Source organism: Theropithecus gelada, chromosome 1 (assembly GCF_003255815.1).
Source record: "Theropithecus gelada isolate Dixy chromosome 1, Tgel_1.0, whole genome shotgun sequence".
NCBI lineage: Eukaryota > Metazoa > Chordata > Mammalia > Primates > Cercopithecidae > Theropithecus > Theropithecus gelada.
In genome coordinates this window covers 39,374,841-39,392,902 of record NC_037668.1, presented here as the reverse complement: position 1 = coordinate 39,392,902, position 18,062 = coordinate 39,374,841, and the positions used below count along the sequence as shown (strand labels likewise).

The window sequence follows — 18,062 nt, the reverse complement described above, 5'->3', positions numbered from 1 at the left end:
TTTTTTTTTTTTTTTTTTTTTTTTTTTTTTTTTTTTTTTTTTTTCTGCTTTTCTCCACCCTCTCCAGGCTGCCCGGCTCCTCCTCCTCCTCCTCTTCCTCCTCCTGCGGCCGCTGGTGATGAGGCTGCCCGCGCGGCCCCGCAGCCGCCAGCGACTCCATCCTTCTCGCCGGCCACGCTCCGGCCGCCCCTCCCCCCTCTCCCCTGCCTCTTCTCTCCGTCCTGTCTCTCATACTCTCTGCTCAGTGCCACTCTCGGAGCCGGCCGGGGCCTGGCCCATCCCACCTGCAGCCCGCCCAGCTTCCCGCCCGTCACTGCCACTCCAACTCCAGTAAAAAGTGACGTCCCCCTAGTTCAGGATGCTGCAGGTAATGCGCACATGCCTTCTCACCGCAGTCCGTCACTCCAATCCACCCTCTAGGCCATGCTCCGGGGCCTGACCCTTTTCTGCAGCCAGCCAGGCCAAGGACGGGGCCGCTCTGCACCCCTCACAGCCAAGCATCCCCGAGACTAGAGGGTGTAGTCTCCATCCCCGGGACAACTCCTCGTGGCTCCTGCTCAGTGCTAGGCAGGCCAGAGCATTGCTGCTAGGGATTCTCCCCTGTTCACAACTGCTCAGAGTCCCAGAGACGGCTGATCCTGCCGGAGGCCCTGTGGGGTCTGCCTTCCTCGGCCTGGGGCAAGGCAGGACCTGTCCCTTCTATTCTGAGGAGTCTCCCTGGGATCTGGCACTAGGGAGAGGTAGAGGATGCTTTCGGGAAGGTCTGCTGGGGTGTGGGACCTGCCCAGGTTCAGAGGGTCCAGATTCCAGCCTGAACCCCGGCCCACACCCAAAGCTGAGCAGTAAGTGGAAATCTCTGTGGACTCAGGCCCCAGCAGTGCTCAGGGGCAGAGGCACCTCCCATCCCACCCCCATATCTGATACCCACCGGGATGGCATCTGCCCGCCCCCTCCCTTGAGCGTAGATACCACCCGGGCTCTGACTCCTCTGCTAATTCTTGCCTCACGTTCTGCCCGAGTACAGGCCCCAGGAGTTACGGCCGGGGCAGGGCCGGGCCTCCCCCACCTCAGGGACTTCCGGCCATTGGAAGCTCCACTCTGGCATCACCAGGCCCTGTGACTTCAGACCCAAAGCAGCTCCTCACCCACCCAGGTTTTGGGCCTGAGGCCATCCCTTGCCCCCTGCCGGGTGCCCCCACACCGTCACAGCCCTTAGTTTCTCTCCGTTTTTGTCCACTCAGGGTGGGCGATGGGGCCTGGCCTGAAACGGGCAGAGCAGACATTTGGTGGCTAGAGTGACTGCTGGGCCTTCTAAGCAGGCTGGGAGAGCCAGGCAGGTCAGCCGTGTGGGAGGAGCCCAGAGGCTACCCACGCTCTGGTGGCGCTGGTCAGAGAGCTGCTCTTACTGTTTGTGGCGGGTGGCGTGGGGAGCCAGGACTAGCTGCCTGTGCCTCTGGCAGGAGCTGGGGCTTCCCCTCACCCATGGCCATAGGGGCACAGGTGCCTCCCAGAAAGGGTTACAACCCTGGCCTTGGCAGGGGGGCATCCTAAATCCCAGGAAGCAGTCTGGGCCAGCTGGACATAAATGGGCTCAGCTCCCGTGGCTGAGCCCCTGCTCTGGTCCTGACCCAGGTAAATTATGGCTCTGAGCAGAGGGCAGAGGCATTGAGCTTCCTGAGGCCTAGTCCTCCAGTAGGGCTGTCCTCTCCCAGCCCTTGGGGTAGAAAACCCCAACAAGACCTTAAAGAACCTTCTGGTACCAAGGACAAAGTGCTCCTTAGGGCAGGGAGTTGCAGCCCCGCACAGCCCTGGGGCACTTGGCACCCCTACTGTGAGTAGGCAGCTCCCCGTGTGCAGACAGGCGCAGCCAGGGAAGCCGGGTAGCCCGCGGGAAAGGAGCAGGCCTGTCCCTCATTAGAGGCAGGCGTAGCTGGCGTCTTGGCACGAGTCCAACTTGGGTAATTGCACTCTGCCGACCTAGATTCCCCCTTCAGCTTCAATTAGCGCCAGGACGTGTCCTCACTTCCCACCCAAACTGGCCAGGAAGCAGCCACCACGTCCCCCAGAGCTGGTTGGGCTGCCACTCCGGGGGTGAGGCCTGTGAGGCCCTTCTGCAGACAGGGATGAGGAGGGGGAAGCCTGAGACCCCTCCTGTGCCGGGGGTAGGGAGGTGGCTGGGCAGGAGAGGCCTCCCCAGCCAGGGGAAGCCGAGGGCTCCCTAAATGCCGCCCTCTGGCGCCATGCCAGATCAGGGGTCCCGTGTGGGTGTGACCCTGGGATGGTGCCCACGTGGGTCCCCCTTAGGCACTGACCTCCCTGCCCCTCCCCAGGGAACACCATCTCCATGCCGACAGCCTCGGGGGCCAAAAAGCGCTTCTGGATCATCGAGGACATGTCGCCCTTCGGCAAGCGGCGGAAGACAGCGTCCTCCCGGAAGATGCTGGACGAGGGCATGATGCTGGAGGGCTTCCGGCGCTTCGACCTCTATGAGGACTGCAAGGACGCGGCCTGCCAGTTCTCGCTCAAGGTCACCCACTACCACTGCACGCGTGAGAACTGCGGCTACAAGTTCTGCGGGCGCACGCACATGTACAAGCACGCGCAGCACCACGACCGCGTGGACAACCTGGTGCTGGATGACTTCAAGCGCTTCAAGGCCTCGCTCAGCTGCCACTTCGCCGACTGCCCCTTCTCGGGCACCAGCACGCACTTCCACTGTCTGCGCTGCCGCTTCCGCTGCACCGACAGCACCAAGGTCACGGCGCACCGCAAGCACCACGGCAAGCAGGACGTGATCAGCGCCGCGGGCTTCTGCCAGTTCAGCTCCAGCGCCGACTGCGCCGTGCCCGACTGCAAGTACAAGCTCAAGTGCTCGCACTTCCACTGCACCTTCCCGGGCTGCCGTCACACGGTGGTGGGCATGTCGCAGATGGACTCGCACAAGCGCAAGCACGAAAAGCAGGAGCGCGGCGAGCCCGCGGCCGAGGGCCCCGCGCCCGGGCCTCCCATCAGTCTAGACGGCTCCCTGTCGTTGGGCGCCGAGCCGGGCTCGCTGCTCTTCCTGCAGTCGGCGGCCGCCGGTCTGGGCCTGGCGCTGGGCGACGCGGGCGACCCCGGCCCGCCCGACGCCGCCGCCCCCGGGCCGCGCGAGGGCGCCGCCGCCGCCACCGCCGCTGGGGAGTCCTCGCAGGAGGACGAGGAGGAGGAGCTGGAGCTGCCGGAGGAGGAGGCCGAGGACGACGAGGACGAGGACGACGACGAGGACGACGACGACGAGGACGACGACGAGGACGACGACGACGAGGACCTGCGCACCGACTCGGAGGAGTCGCTGCCCGAGGCGGCGGCGGAGACGGCGGGCGCGGGCGCGCGGACCCCGGCCTTGGCGGCGCTGGCGGCCCTGGGCGCCCCCGGCCCCGCGCCCACCGCCGCCTCCTCGCCCTAGCGGCGCCCGCGGGTGGCCCTGGCGCCGGCCTCGGTCTCGGGAGCGGCGCCACCCTGCGCGAAGCCGCCCCTGGGCAGAGTCCCGCGCCCCGCCGGTGCTTCCGGACCCCGAGTCCGTCTCAGGACAGAGGCGGGGACCCCTCTGGTGCTCCGCGGCCGAGGACACAGGCGGCGGCGGCGGCCCTGCTCTAGGGAGGCCGGGTCTCTTCAGGGAAACAGAAGGTGCTCTTGTCCCGGGGTAGGGAACCGAGGAGCAGGGGTCCCGGGCGAATGGGGCGCAGCTCCCGGCCGGCCGCTGTCCCGGCGCCCCTCCCCGCGGCCGCTGCGGCCCCGCGACCATTGCTCAGGACTGGGACGGGCGCTGGGGGCCACCGGGACCCCCAACCCGCGCCACCAGGGCGGGGTGGCTCCTGGAGCCGCTGGCGGGGCCTCCCTCATGCAGCTAGGATCCTCCCCCCTGCCCAGGGGGAGACGGGCAGAAGGCGTTCAGCACGGGTGACACTACAGGGACCGTGGAGGAAGCCTCATGGGAGTAGCAACCGCGGAGCTCCAGCTCAGCCCCACCCCAGGGCCCGGCTGCTCCCCCAAGCCTGGGTCGGGTCTGTTTGGTGACTCCCTGGCCCCAGCCTCCGCCCCAGGGAAACCGAGGCTGCGTCCAAAACCCAGAGCAGTCCGCTGGGGGCCGGGGCAGGGTCTCGGCCACCCTGGCGGTGCAAACAGGAAAGATGCGCCTGGTTTTGGCTTTAATATTCAAAATGGAAAAAAATACAAGAAAGTTGTACAGTATTTTTCCTGTAAAGGTTATTATTCTACATAGAACAAAAAGGAAGAAAGCAGGCGTGGTGAGAGTGCAGACCCGCCTGGGCCCGGCCTGAGGTTGGAGGCTCAGTCCCGTGTCTCCTGTGGGATTTGGTCCAGCGTTTTTTGTAGAGGCCTTAACAGTTTGAGGCTGTCTGTCTTCACACTAGCACTGATGGGAGCTGCGTGATTCCAACTCTTAACTTGAATTTTGTAGAGACAAGAAAAAAGGACTATTACTGTTGATCCAAGTTTGTAGTTAATTTAACATTTGAGTTCTCTCTTGGTGATGCGTGTGGCTTTATAGGGCTTTTTTTTTTTTTTTCCAGTTTGTTTTATTACTTTGTTTGGGATGCTTCTTTGCCGGTGCAGTCTACCCAGATTGGGTTCCCTTTGCAAAACATCCCCCTTCCTGGAGATGATGAGGCCATGGAAGCCCCGGCCAGGGCCTGACCTGGCAGGCACACACCTGGCCGGTGGCTCTGAGGTCCCCGGGGACCGAGTCCCCTGCAAGGGCAGGCTGCCCGAGGCCACACCTGCCCACCTTCCCTACTCCAGGCCACCAGCTGGTGTCAGATTGGGCCACAGGGAGAAAACAGGCCTAGGAGGGAATGGAAGGCTGGTGGGGAGGCTGTCACCCAGACGCCTTCTCCCCAGAGGTCTCCAGGGGGAGCCTGGCTCAACTGGGGGGCAGTGGTTTACTTTTCCCTTTTTTCTTCCTTTCTTTTGTCCTCTTGGCTGCCCACAGCCAGAAAGCCAGGACCACCCGAACCGGACAGGGAGCAGGGAGGGAGGAGTGGTGGCACGGAGCGTACCTGATTCAACAGGAAATCAGTTGTTTTCTAAAACAGCCCCTACCAGAGCCTCCTGAACTCTGTGGGTACCACATGCTGCTGTGAGCATCTGCCCAGACAGTGAGCCGCCACGGCCCGGGAGTCTGTGGAAGGAGTTTTGTAAAGGAAAAAAATACACACACACAAAAACGTTTTTTTCAATGTAGCAAAATCAAACTTAAAAAAAAAGAAGAAGAAGAAAAGAAGATGCCGACAGTGCAGAGTCTAGCCTTTTGTAACCTTCATATTGCACATTAGGACTACAAGCCATTGCTAGCTCATTTTGAATTTTAACGTGTAATTTTTGTTTTATTTTCTTTCTGTGGGGAAAACAATGCTTGATCCACCAATGCTCTTTTTAATGTTTTATAACTATGTATGTGTATATATATAAATATAAAATAATATGTATGCACATATGTGTGTGTATATATCTATATGTATATACATATATAGATATATAGAGATATATAGAGAGGTTTTGAGACAAAAAAAATGCAGAACGTGAAACCCGAACTGAACAGCGTGTGCTCTGATTACTTGAATCTGGTCTCCTCGGCACCTGGTTATTAAGAACTGAATATTTTTCCACTTGAATTTAGTGCTATTAGAAATTTAATATATGTGTTTTATTTATTTGATTTTTTTTTTTTTTTTTGCATGACTGATGCAAGGTTTGACATTTTCACTCAATAAAAACTGGAAAAAAAATCTATCAAGTTATCTTTTATTTTTAAAATCGCCCCCAAGCGGCTGGCCATGACTCAGCTACACCGGTGGGGTGAGGGGAGGAAGAGTTGGGTGCCATTCGACCCTGGCAGGAAAAGAGGGGGAACAGACCAGTTTTGTCCCTGGGCTGCTGGGGACAGAGGTAGGGGCCTCAATCCTGGCCTGGCCAAAAGGGTGGCCTCCTCCCCAGTCTTGCCTGAAGCCCCCACTTGGGGCTCAGGAGCCACCTTTGGGCAGAGCCATCTGACACCAAGGCCTGGGACGTTGGACAAAGGCTCTGCAGCCTCCCAGGACCCCCCACCCCAGCCAACCCTCTCCTCTCCTGCTGGGCTGCTGGGCCGGCGTTGGCAGGGCCACCCTCCTGCCTCCTCCCTCGGCTCCTTCCTCCTTCCTGCAGGGACCTGCCCGGGCTGGGAACGGCGCGTACCCGGATCCAATCCGGATGCTGGCGCGGCTCCTGCCTGGAGCACAAGGTGGCAGAGCCAGAGGGGGCTGATAATTCCTGGGTCTGTAGCCACCAGCCCAGAGCCTGAGCTGCCAGCCCTGGTGGCACCATGGTTGGCTCCCTTGGAAGCATGGAGGCCAGAGTGTCCACCAGGCCTAGCCTGGAGTGCAAGCCTCCCAGACACTGTAGGAGTTTGCCCTGACACTTCCAACTGATGGCCGGCTTCTCGTGACACCACATCATGGGAAGGACCTTGGCAGCCCTGCTCTGAGCCAGACTCCAGGTGGCCGGGGCTTCCTGGAACCTTGGGGAGGGGATGTGCGCGGGATCTGCCACATTCTTCCATGCTGAGGAGTCTTACTGGCTCATCACACCCCAGCCAGGGGATGTCACAACCACTTGCCCAACGAGGAAACAGGCAGACTTGGGGGCTGGAAAGGTTCGGTCACCGCAGCACGCTTCTCCCTCACTGAGCCTGGCACCAGCCGGCCAGGCACCAGGGACCGGGGGCGGCAGGGGAGTGGCCTCAGCCCACAGCGCCCAGGTCCGTGTCATTTTCCACCGCAGAAGTGCGTCTCCAGCCCAGCCGCGGCGCGCGGGCACTCCCTTTCTTCTTTCCTCCTGGAACGCAGCCCACAGGCTATTTACATAAATATGTTTGTAACAGACATGAAAATATATACTTTTTTCTGTCTTATTAAAATGTTCAAGTTGGAACTCGCCTATTGTTTGTGGATATCTTGATTCTGTTAAATAAAACAGTGACTAATTTATGGGATAAAACACAAGTTCAACAAATTAAAACCATTATTGGAGCTTCCCAGGCCCTGGTGGGCCTCCCGTGGGGCCTGAAGCGAGGCAGGGAGCCAAGCCCTGAACAGCCGGTGGGTGGGTGGTGTGGCCACAAGGCTCCCTCTAGGCACCGGCACAGTGGGCAGCTCTCTGGGGCAGCACCGACTCCTGGGGCCCAGGGGAGGGAGGATGGGGACTCAGGGCGGTTTGCCGACCCTGGCCAGACCCCAAAACTGCCCCCTGGTCTTCTGGGCCTGGATGGACCTCAGAAGGCCTCACCCAGGGCTGATCCAACCTCACAACAAGTAGGGCCCTGAGTCCAGCCCAAGGAAGGGGCGTGGGGACTCAGGAACCTCTCAGAGGCATCTCAGGGCCTCAGGACGGCGCACTCAGGCCAGCCTGTGGTGCCACATCCCAGGTCCCGCCCCAGAGGGTGGAGAGAAGCTCATACCCCCACCAGGCATGTGCCCACTCTTGAGACCGCCCCCAAGAGCTGGGAGGGGGCCTGTGGCTGCGGGTCGGGATGGGCCCGGGTCCCACGGCGCTCCCTGTGGCTTGTTGGACTCAGTAGGAAATGCAGTAAAGCATGTTTTCCTTCTGGGATTTAATCAGCTGTGGTGTGTGATGCTCCTACACCCAAACTGGGGCAAATTCAAGAGTTTTGCAACCTCTTGGAAAGGGCCAGAACCCGCCGCACAGGCTCAGGGCTGAGCTCAGGGGCCTGCCCACCTCCCACGGACCTGGCCCAGCAGGGGCGCCACCAGCAACCTGAGTCACCCGTGTGCACCGGGCCTTGGCACTCATGAAGCGGCCTTGCCCCAGCCTGGACACGGCGACAGGCAGCCCCCTTTCTGGGCAGCATACCAGGCCACTGGGCAAAGGCCAGCTGCCCATCCACTGTCACGGGAGGTGGCCCCGGCCCCAGAGGCAGCAGTGGCCTCTGAAAGGCTGGAACCCCAGAGCCTTGTCTGAGAATGAAGCAGCCAGGCCCCGGCCATCCTTGCTGGGAGGTGCCTCTGCACCCTCTGGAGGAGGTCAGGGAGGAATCAGTGGCTCCCAGGAGGCCCACAGCCAGCGCTGGAGCAGCCGGACCCAGTGGCTTGGCCTCCAGTAAGCCCCGTGCCCCGCACCACTGGAAGGAGGCCGGGATCCTCAAGAAAGAACCTCCCTGCCTGGAGTCTCCCTGAGGCTGGCTCCTCGCCCCGGGTCTATAACGCATCTGGACCCCGAGTGTCACAGTGGTGTTTAAAGCCACGACCCGGTCACTTTAAAGAAGGTCCTTCCAGTATCTGTCGTGGAGCAAGGAAAGGTTTCAGGCATCCCTCTCACGAACATATCACACATCTTCTTTCTTCTTCTAGGAGAACACAAACTTGAACGTGCTCAGTGACAGTAAGTTATTAAGGTTTACTCATGATTCAGGTAGTCATCCCTCAGTGCCAGGCAAGATTTCAGACCCGTTTTGCATTAAAGACAGTGCCAAGGCTGTGGTCTGAGCGGTGGTCTGTGTGGGCAGGTGTCGGGGGAGGACACGGGGACCTCTCCAAAAGGACCAGGACCCACTGGGCCCTGCGTGAGTGTGAGGGTGCCACACACATGTGCACATGCATGTCAGCATGTGCCAGCTTGGGCGTGGCTCCCCCTGGCCAGGCGGTGGCCTGTGCCTGGGTGGGAAGCCCCTGTACACAGCCAAGGAGCAGGGGCAGGAAGAGCAGCCAGGCCCTCCAGGTCTACCTGGGTGCTACACCTCAGGTGTGCACCTCATCTGAGGCTGGAGCTCCCACCTGCATGCGAGTCTCATTGGCGCCTTCGCGCCTGCCCTGTCTGGAGTCTCTGACCTCTTCTTTGGGTGCCTTGGCAGAAACCAGTTTAAACAAACAGACAAATTAAGTGAAATCCTGGGGAAGGAGATGTCTGACCCTTGAAGAATGGCCCCTGCTTGCTCTCCCCCTCCCTCCTGGGCTCTGGGGCAGGGACAGGGTGGTCACCTGGAGAGGGAGGGGTCTGGGGCCAGGCCAGAGACCCAGCGCCTCCATGCTCCTGGCTGGGCCACCAGGAGGGCGGAAGCGAAACCTTCTAGAAAACTCTTCCACCTCTACCTGGGTGTGAGGGCCCCGAAAGATGAACACAGCTTGCTCAGATGTGTTTATTAAAAACAAAGAAAAAGAAAGAGGGAAAGAGACTCTGGGCACACAGGGAGCCGATGGGTGGGTGGCACATTCTCACATCTCTGTCCCCTTCTCTGTGGATCGGCTTTGCTACAGACCCCACCTGCGGGCACAAACTCAGCAGCCCCTTCCCCTGACCCAGGTGCTCCCTGTCCCAGCTGGGGTCCTGGGATGGGACTGGCTCCAGGAGCCCTGGCTTTTGAAGGACTGGGCAGCCCCAAGGGGGCAGAGGCCCTACCATCTCCCGAAGGCAACTACCCCGCCTCCTGGCCTGCTCCTGCGTGTCACAAACACCAAGGGAAGCCCCCTGTCCTTCCCAAACTAGATGTCCCTGCCCAAGGCAGAACCAGCGAGTCACCGGAGGAGCAGGGACAGACCCTGGGGACCGAGGGAGCTGCTCCAGGGTGAGGTCAGGGCAGCCGTCCCCTGGCCTCCAAGCACGGGGCTGGTTCTTTCCTAAAAGACACTTTATAAAAATACATCGTAATTGAGTTTAATAATCTTCTCCCTTCCAGAAAGGGCCTGACAGCCGCTGCTTGCTGCTTACTTCTGCCCCATTCCGAATATTTTTACCTTATTTGGATGAAATGCATTATTTTTCTAATGAAAGGCTTTTTTTCAAAGGGCTGTTTCCCGGCCCGGCAGCTGGCTTTATTAGGCAGCACTCCTGCCGTTCTGGGGAGGGGCTTCTCTCCCTGACACCACGCCAGACTCTCTGTCCTCAAAAGCCGAATTCGGTGCTCAGGACCCACAGGGGCAAAAGGCCTCCGGGCCCAGGTTTCTGTCTGTTTCTGCTCCGCGCTTGAGCCTCAGCGATGTGCCAGCCCACTGACCCCCAGGTTGGAAAGCACTTGCCCTGTGAGGTCTCCATTGCCCCCACCCCAGGGATAGTGAAGCCCCAGGGAATCCCTTTCTTGGTGGCCCCAGCTCTCCAGGAAGAAATGGAGCCGGGCAGCTGGCAGTTCACTTCCACAGCACTGACCCCACAGCCCTGGCTTCCCTTCCTTCCCAGGGTATCTGCCCTCTGGTCTCCCTTTCTGGTCCCACTGGAGGAGGGACCTCTGAGAAGTTACAGACAATGGCTACCAGGCACCAAATGACAGGGGGCGGGGACTCCTCAGGAACAGATCCGCCCACAATGCAGGCCTGTGACCCAGCAGGTCCGAGGGTGGGACACAGGCAGTCACCGTCCCCAGAGCCAGGCCGAGGCCTGGCCCACCTGTCTGCCCGTCCCAGCTCCCAGACACTGGGACTCCTGGGGGCCTGGTAGGCAGGACCCCCGCGTCCGGGTGAGGTGGCAGCCCCTGGGAACTGAGACGCCGGCTTCTTCAGAGACGGCAAGGAGGCCAGGAAAGAAGGAGAACAAGCCACAGTGTGACACTGAACTGGGCTCTGCTTGTCCCTGGGGAACACGTGGCTGTAAACAGGAACTGCAGGAGTGTCCTTCTAGGTGACAAGCATGAAAGACGCAACCCACAGGCCAGAAACCAGATTGGGGTTGGACCCTCCAGCAGGTGGGTGCAGCCTGTTCCCGGGGACCCTCCAGTGGGCAGGTGCGGCCCGGTACTGGGGACCCTCCAGTGGGCAGGTGCGGCCCGGTACTGGGGACCCTCCAGTGGGTGGGGATGACCTGCTCCCAGGGACTCTCCAGTGGGCGGGGGCGGCCCAGGCCGGGGGACCCGACACTTGAACAGGCCCTGTGTTCCTAGCATTAAGAAGGGTTTGCTGCAGGGGCCGAAAGGGAAACATCTGAGACAGAACAGCCCCAACACCAAGCCTCTGAGCCCAACTGCGTGGCCTCCTCCCTCCCCAGGAAAGGGCGGGGTGGGGCGGGCGGGTGCATGGAGGCCACACCTGCAGGGGCTGCCCAGAGCTTCCTATTTCCGAAGCCCTTGTGTCCGCACAGGCACACGGACGTCACAGTGTCTGCGTCCAAAGCCCTTGTGTCCGCACAGGCACACGGACGTCACGGCATCTGCAGCCCATGAGCCTGGTCCCGACACCTGGGGGCTGGAGGGAACAGGAGCGCCCCTCAAGGAGTGCATGGCTCTGCTCTTCTGGTTTTAGCCAAATGCTCTGTGAAGGGGAAAGGGGGACTGGGAGGGCGAGAGCTGGGGGAGACGAGGATTCAGAGAGGACGCCACACTCCCCTGCCCGGGAAGCATGCGTCCATTTAAGGAAGGAGAGTTCGTCACTCCACACAAGGTCTATATCCAGTCACACGAGGTCCCTGATCCTCCTGCGGTCAGCTAGTGTCGCCCTCCGGCAGCCACCAGACCTGAACAAAGCCCTCTGCTTCTGGCTGAGCAGCGGCAGAAGCTGCCCGTGGGCCTCACCCACACTTCACTGGCTGAGGCTGCACTGAGACCACCCCTGGGGCCCAGGGTGCCATGAGCAGACAGGGAGCCACAGGCAGAAATTAAATAGTGGCAACTGGTATTTATTACAATTATATACAGTCCTATCTTCCATTCTGAGGTCTATACATGATCACACAAATGAACATGTGTTTCTTGGGGGGAAGGACAGAGCTGGCTGTTGGTCAGGAAAGCCCTGGTACCTGGCTCCTCCGAGGGAGTGAGCCCCCATCTCGCCATGGGATTAGCTGAACCATGACACGGCAAGCGAGGGCATCAGAAGCGCAGCATGGTTTCATTTGTCTGGGAGGATGATGGGGCACGAGTGGGGTTGGTGCTGGGGACAGGCACCTGCGGGGTCCAGGGCTGGGTCCAGGGAGGGAGGGGGACGGCAGACACCAGAGGGACCGCAGCTCCTCCTCCACTGAGGAGTCGGGAGGCAGTAGGGACGCTAGCTCTGGCCATGCGTGGTGTCACGGTAGTCAAGACACTCGGCAAACACACCCTGGGCAAGGCGTCTGTCCGGGAGAGGGGGCTGGGCAGGGGCTTGAGCCCTGAGGCTTCGCTGCCTTCAGCCTGACTTGAGATCAAAGCCAAAGGCTACTGGGCCTGGGGCTGGGGCTGACGGCCAGGTGAGAGGAGGCCAGGTGGACAGAAGTGCGACTCCCCATGCTGCCACCAGGCCACAGTGCAGCTGAGGACAGCTCTGCCCCCTACCTGGGCTCCAAGCTGCCCTCCCAGGGCCACAGAGGGAGGCAGGGTGTGGCCACGCACCGGCATACTGGACGCCGTCCTCAGGGCTGGAGGCAGTGGGCGCGGCCCTAGTCCCGCTCGCTCTCGTTGCTGGCACCCTCAGGCCGCCGCAGCTTCTCCACCTGCTCATTGATCTGCCCATCCCCGCCCCGGCGGTCCTCCCTCTGCACCCCTAGGCAGTCCTCCTCGTCCACATGGCTCACGTCATCATCCTCCTCGTCCTCCTCGTCCTCCTTGTCCTCCCTCTTCTCCTCCTCGCCTTGCACCTCCATCCGCACCTGGCCCTTGACGTCCACCACCCCCTCGCCTTCCTCTTGGGGGCCCAGCAGATGGTAGGTGGCCGTGGAGCCCTCGGGGCTGTGGCCCTCCTTCCCAGGTGAGGGCGACGTGGACTCGTTGCTGACGGGTGAGATGTCGCTGCTGCTGTGGTGGTTCACGGCCGCGGGGCTGGAGGGTGACGGCGACTTGACCGGGATCTGCCAGGAGGGGATCTTTGGGGCTGACGGGGACGGAGGGAACTGCCTCCTGGCGGGAGAAGCAGAGGAGGAGGTTGGTGGCGGCATTCAGGACTCCCACCCTTGAAGGGCCACGCCTTCCCTGACCCCCAAGGCCTTGGCGATGGTGAAGGGCCACTGGGCAAGGGACAGGATGGAGCCCTTCCTCCCCTCCTTTCAGGAGCAAAGATCCCATAGTTGAGATAAATGCCAAGAGTGTCCTATGCCCCCACCGACAGCCCAGGGGCCCCCCGGGACCCCCGGGGCGAGGCCCACCTGCCTGGGCAGCTGCTGGAAGCCAAGTGGGGCCTGCTGCCTCTCGGGAGCCTGCATCCTCCTGATCCTCAGCACTGTCCCTGCCTCCACCCCAGTGGCCAGGAGAGGGACAGGGTGGGGAGGAGCCCAAAAGGGCGATGACTGGGGACTCCAGACACCTGAGCCACAGTCCTAATTTGTCTATGGTCTGAGCAAAAGGTGGAGGCAGGGAGCCCTGGCCACTGGCAGGGGGTCAGACACATCAGAACCAAAAGGGCAGTGGTGGTGCCCTTTGCTAGAAAACTTCTGAGCTCAACACTTTCAATGGGCAAGAGTCAGCTCTCCCTTCTGCTCCGTACTCCCTTCCTGGGCCAGCAGCCAGCCCAAACCAAAGCCAATTCCAGGAGGGACCTGGGAGGTCAGGTCCACTTGGCAACGGCTCAGAGACAGAGCTTTCCAACAGGCAGGCCCATCTCTGCCTCAGCCAAGAGGACAAAGAGCTGCCCACAGGGCTGTCTCCCAGCAGGGCCTCAGACACAACTCTCCCCCTAGACCCCATTTGAATGGGGCACACACCACGGCCTGCTTTATTCACCAGCATTCTCAACGCTAACAAGAAATTCCGTGTGCAATTTTCTTGGCCCCACGGTTACCCGACGGCCTGGCCTCCATCCCCAGCCTCCAAGACACTGGTCTCGGTTAGGGAAAATGGAGGCTGTCTCCTAATGACAATGCTCTGGCCTCTGCCAGCACCACACCTCTTTCTAGGACATCTTCTTTTCCTCCGGGAGAACCAGGAAGTTGAGTGGCTTGGAAAATGGGGTCTTCTGACTGCAGCCGCAAGACCCCTCTGCACCCCATCCTGGACCCTAGTGAAGAGCCCACCTGTACCCTCCCATTCACCCAGCTCCCACCAAACCCAGTCCAGCAGGGAAACAAGGACAGCCCATGCAAGGCACCCTAGGGCATCAGCCCAGGAGGACGGCCCACATTGGCGGCTCCCAGGACACAGTGGCTCCTGGACACTGGACTTTCAGTCTTAAAAACCAGAACAGTCCAGGCACAGTGGCTCATGCCTGTAATCCCAGCACTTTGGGAGGCCGTGGGCAGATCGCCTAAGTTCGGGAGTTCAAGACCAGCCTGGCCAACACTGCAAAATCCCACCTCTACTAAAAATAAAAAAATTAGCCGGGAGTGGTGGCAGATGCTTGTAGTCCCAGCTACTCCGGAGGCTGAGGCAGGAGAATGGCTTGAACCCGGGAGGCAGAGGTTGCAGTGAGCCAAGGTCATGCCACTGCACTGCAGCCTGGGCAACAGAGCGAGACTCCATCTCAAAAAATAAATAAAAATAAAAATAAATAAAACCAGGACAGTCCCAGGCAAAGCAGGACAAGTGGGTCAGCCTGCCTCTGAGGCTGCATTGGTGACAATGTGCTGTCACTACAGAGGGACAACAGGGGGACCACCAAGAAGCTGGGGGGGCAGGGCCTGCTTCTACTCATGTCTTCAGTCGTCCAAGTAGAAAACGCAAAGACCCTCCCGCAAGGGCTTTCCCTGGGACAAAGCTGTCACTGAGTGGTCACCTGCGGCTCAGGAAGGAGGAGGAGCCAAACCAGGAGGTTCTCCTCTGCTCCAAGGGCCCTGCTTTTTGGCTCAAGCTGTCCCTTACCAGGTCTTGACAGGCCTGGGAACTGTATATCAACACTCATGTGCCATAGTCACCTCTGGAGTGGAGAGGTGGTCAACTGGGGAATGAAAAGAGAAGCTCAAAAGGCCCCAGACTCAGTGCCTGAGTCGCCCAGACAGATGGGGTCCTCGGGGGTGGGGGTGAGGGTCATGCCCCTCCCATGCCCCAGAGCTCCCAGTCCCCCTTTCCAGGCCTGACCAGAACAGGGTCCCCGTCCCTCCCTCCTACCGATTTAAAAGAAGTCCTTTCAAGGAGTTAATTTCGGACTTGAGTTCGTTGATATTCTGGGACTCCAGGATCCAGTTGGTGGATGTGGTGGCCTGAAAGCAGAGCACAGGGAGCAAGGCTCAGGGTGGGGTCCTTGTGGCACGGGCGGGGCCTGCGGCTGCAGGAGGACCTGGGTGGGGGCAGCAGGTGGGGCATTCTGGGTCTGTTCTGGGGAACGTGGAGGAAGGTTCTGCCACTGCCCACTGCCTGCCATGCCTCTGTTTGGATGACGACATCCTTAAACATTCCCACGGCTCTGTTTGGACATCTGATGACTTAAGGAATTATTACGTGTTTTTAGGTGCCATAATGGTACTGTGGGCATCTTTGAGAGACATGTGGAGGCGTGAAAGTGCGGTATGAAGTGGTATGATGCCTGGGATATAAGATGGCCCAGGGTGGAAAGAGGAAACAGCCACCATCTCTGACAAACCCCATCCTTCCATGCACAACCTTCCCCTTTGAAGGTAACACTGTTTTCCAAATAAACTTCACAGGACTACATCTCACTTCTGGCCAAGCTTGCTGGTGTAGATGGGGAAGAGGACAGCCAAACCAGAGGTCCCCAAATGGGAGCTGCCGGTGGCCACCTGCTTGTGGCATGTGCACAGAGGACAATGCCACATGAGGCCTCTGTGTGAGATCTACCTCGCCCAGGCTGAAGGCCACCCCAGGCTGTCTTTAAGTGCACAGATGAATATTGCCAGCTCTCCTGATACTGCACCCCCGGGCCGGCATAGGGGACGTTCCCTGGCTGTTCCCCACCAGTGTGCGGTGGGCCGCTGGGCTGGCTTTCAGAGGCCTGGCCCCTGACGTGGGGTCAGGGGCTGCTGTGGGCGCGCCGCAGCAAGCAGCCCAGCTGGCACACCTTAGCAGGGAGCAGTCCTTTTGGGGACCTGTAGGTCTCAGGAAGGAAAACCTGGGCAGTCTGAGTGAGTGTGTGTCACCCACCACCCTCAGACACAGCCCCTCAGGGTTCCTACTCCAGACCACCAGACACGGAGGGCCCAGGAGCCACTGTTCTGGCTTCTCTGAGACCTTGAAAGCTACAGCAGCCCATTAACAAGGGCGCAATTTCCACTCACCGGCCTACAAAGGACTCAGATTTCCAAACGCATATGGTGCCAGATGCCAGGATTTAGAAATAAAATCTGACATCTGGGGCTTTTTAGTCAGTCTCTTTAAAAAACAGTTGTAGAAAACTCAGAGCCTTCAGTTTTATGTAGGTTTTTTAATTACTTAAAGCTCTTCTTTTTAATTTTTTACAGTGCTCCAGTAGGAGTTTGGAAGCCAGATATAAAAACTTACATTACAGCTGAGAAAACACAGCTCTGGGTCTTTGGTTTATGGGGTAACCGAAGTCCTCACACATACGAGTTTAGATGCCAAGCCAGTGGCCCCACTGCAGCTCGGGAGAGAAGGTTGGGGTGGGCCAGGGACAGCGGCAGCAAAGCCAGCTCGAGGAACTCTGAGGGGCCTGACCCCTCTCACCACCCGGCACATCCCGGGCCCCCACTGCTTCTTAAACACAACATGTGGTCTTCATCTCATGCGCAAGGCCTGAAAACAGTTTTCCAATTTCCGGGATGGCTTCTGGCCACAGGCCGACCATGGATCCAAAAGATGATCTGACCCAGGAGAGCAGGCGGGGCCGTTGCTGGGCTTCCTGGTGCTTTAGGGACCGGCCACCCGCGGAGAACATGCACTGCACGGTGGCTGGAGGTGGCCACCAGTACCCGCAGCCACCCCAGGAGGAAGGGCAGGCAGCACCTCTGTGTGTGGTTTGGATGTCCAGGGGGGAGATTCCCGGGACTCTCTTCAAGAGACACCCCAGACTCCATGGAAAATGGAAAGACTGTCATTTTCGTGGTTTTTGCAAATGCAAAAGATTTGAGAGCTGGCTTGAGCCAAGTCGTACACTAGGAGTGGCTTGCCCTGGGCGGGCAACTCGGGACGGGACTCTCCAGAGCCCAGCTTGTGGGGGCAGCCAGGGAGAACTGTCCGCCGGGCACAGAGCTGTGGGGCAAGGGACAGAGAGAACAGCCAGTGGGCGTTCTGGAGCCACCAGGCCACTGTCTCCTGGACCTGGTCTGTCTGACGCTGCCTCAGCGATGACCCCTGTTACCCACCCACAGAACCCAGGCCTGCAATCCTGTGAGTTGGTTGGAGCCAGGCACCCTCCTGAGCCCATGAAGAGCCCCACGAATTAGGCGCCGTTATGGCTCCATTTTACAGATGAGGAAACTAAGACTCAGAGGTTAAGTAACTTGCCTGTGGTCATACAGCTAACAAGTGGCAGGGCCAGGAAAGCTGCCATGCCAGGATTTCTTCACATTTGGGCAGTGAGGCAAGGACACTGACTCGGGAGTCGCTTCTGGCTCCCTAGGGTTGCTGGAACCTGTGGAACCTGAGTCTAGAGAACCTGCCCGCTGCACTGCGGTGTGGACGGGGCTGGTGCTGGTGAACTGACTGCGACTCGCTTCTCCCCTGTCTGTTTCAGAACCCCTCCTGGCCATGCTGAGCTGCAACCTAACTTAGAGGTAGAGGCCGTCCCGCGTCTACACAGAAAGCCTCCAGAGCTGCGGGGATATGGCTGCCATGAGATCTCCACAGGCAGAGGGTAGCTTTTCCTTCCTCCTGTTGGGAGGTGACAGAGAGAGAGAAAGGACAGCCTCAACGGTTAAACGTCATACTGACTGCCCAGCAACGGCCTCCTATCTCTACAAGGAGAGAAAGGGCAGCGTCGGCCGTGGCTGCGTAACCACCGTGAGACTGGGGCAAAGTCCAGCTCCCGAAGGTGGCAAGCCGGGCCCAAGGGACAAGAGTGAAGGGCACATGGGACAGACCTGGGCCTGGAGGGCCCTGCAGGGCAGAGACAGGTACCTTGGCAGCGGCCAGCTCGTGGGCGAGCTCCTGGATCTTCTGCTGCTGCTGAATCAGCAGCTCCTGGACGGAGGCGAGGGTCGTCTGTAACTGAGTCACTGCGAGGAGAAAGCAGTCACGGCGCGGGTAAATTCACAGGCACAGATGTTCCTCTCGC

At 59.7% G+C, this 18,062-nt stretch overlaps 3 protein-coding genes across 7 annotated transcripts in view; 2 read left to right on the top strand and 1 right to left on the bottom strand.

Moving 5' to 3' along the window:
* CASZ1 (castor zinc finger 1) overlaps positions 1-4,622 on the top strand; it is a 159,709-nt gene extending 155,087 nt beyond the window's left edge. Inside the window, exon 21 of one of the 2 annotated variants that reach the window (XM_025390799.1) lies at positions 2,331-4,622. In XM_025390799.1, the coding sequence (XP_025246584.1) occupies positions 2,331-3,445 (1,115 nt within the window). In that variant the 3' untranslated portion in view covers positions 3,446-4,622. The remainder of the gene's footprint in view (positions 1-2,330) is intronic. The other variant, XM_025390795.1, reaches the window with a different exon arrangement.
* On the top strand, positions 4,565-5,780 carry LOC112628030. The gene has a single exon (XM_025390810.1). It carries the CDS (start codon positions 4,595-4,597, stop codon positions 5,111-5,113), a length of 519 nt encoding a protein of 172 aa, XP_025246595.1. The 5' UTR covers positions 4,565-4,594; the 3' UTR covers positions 5,114-5,780.
* Positions 5,781-11,628: 5,848 nt separating this feature from the next.
* PEX14 (peroxisomal biogenesis factor 14) overlaps positions 11,629-18,062 on the bottom strand; it is a 158,026-nt gene continuing 151,592 nt past the window's right edge. For all 4 annotated transcript variants that reach the window (XM_025382312.1, XM_025382313.1, XM_025382319.1 and 1 more), the window contains 3 exons: positions 17,906-18,003; positions 14,984-15,075; positions 11,629-12,844 (listed from right to left, as the gene is read on the bottom strand). In XM_025382312.1, the coding sequence (XP_025238097.1) occupies positions 12,388-12,844; positions 14,984-15,075; positions 17,906-18,003 (647 nt within the window). In that variant the 3' untranslated portion in view covers positions 11,629-12,387. The remainder of the gene's footprint in view (positions 12,845-14,983; positions 15,076-17,905; positions 18,004-18,062) is intronic.

Bases quoted from the DNA above. Each gene is read 5' to 3' on its own strand.
- LOC112628030 (XM_025390810.1), top strand. From the start codon at position 4,595: ATGCTTCTTTGCCGGTGCAGTCTACCCAGATTGGGTTCCCTTTGCAAA.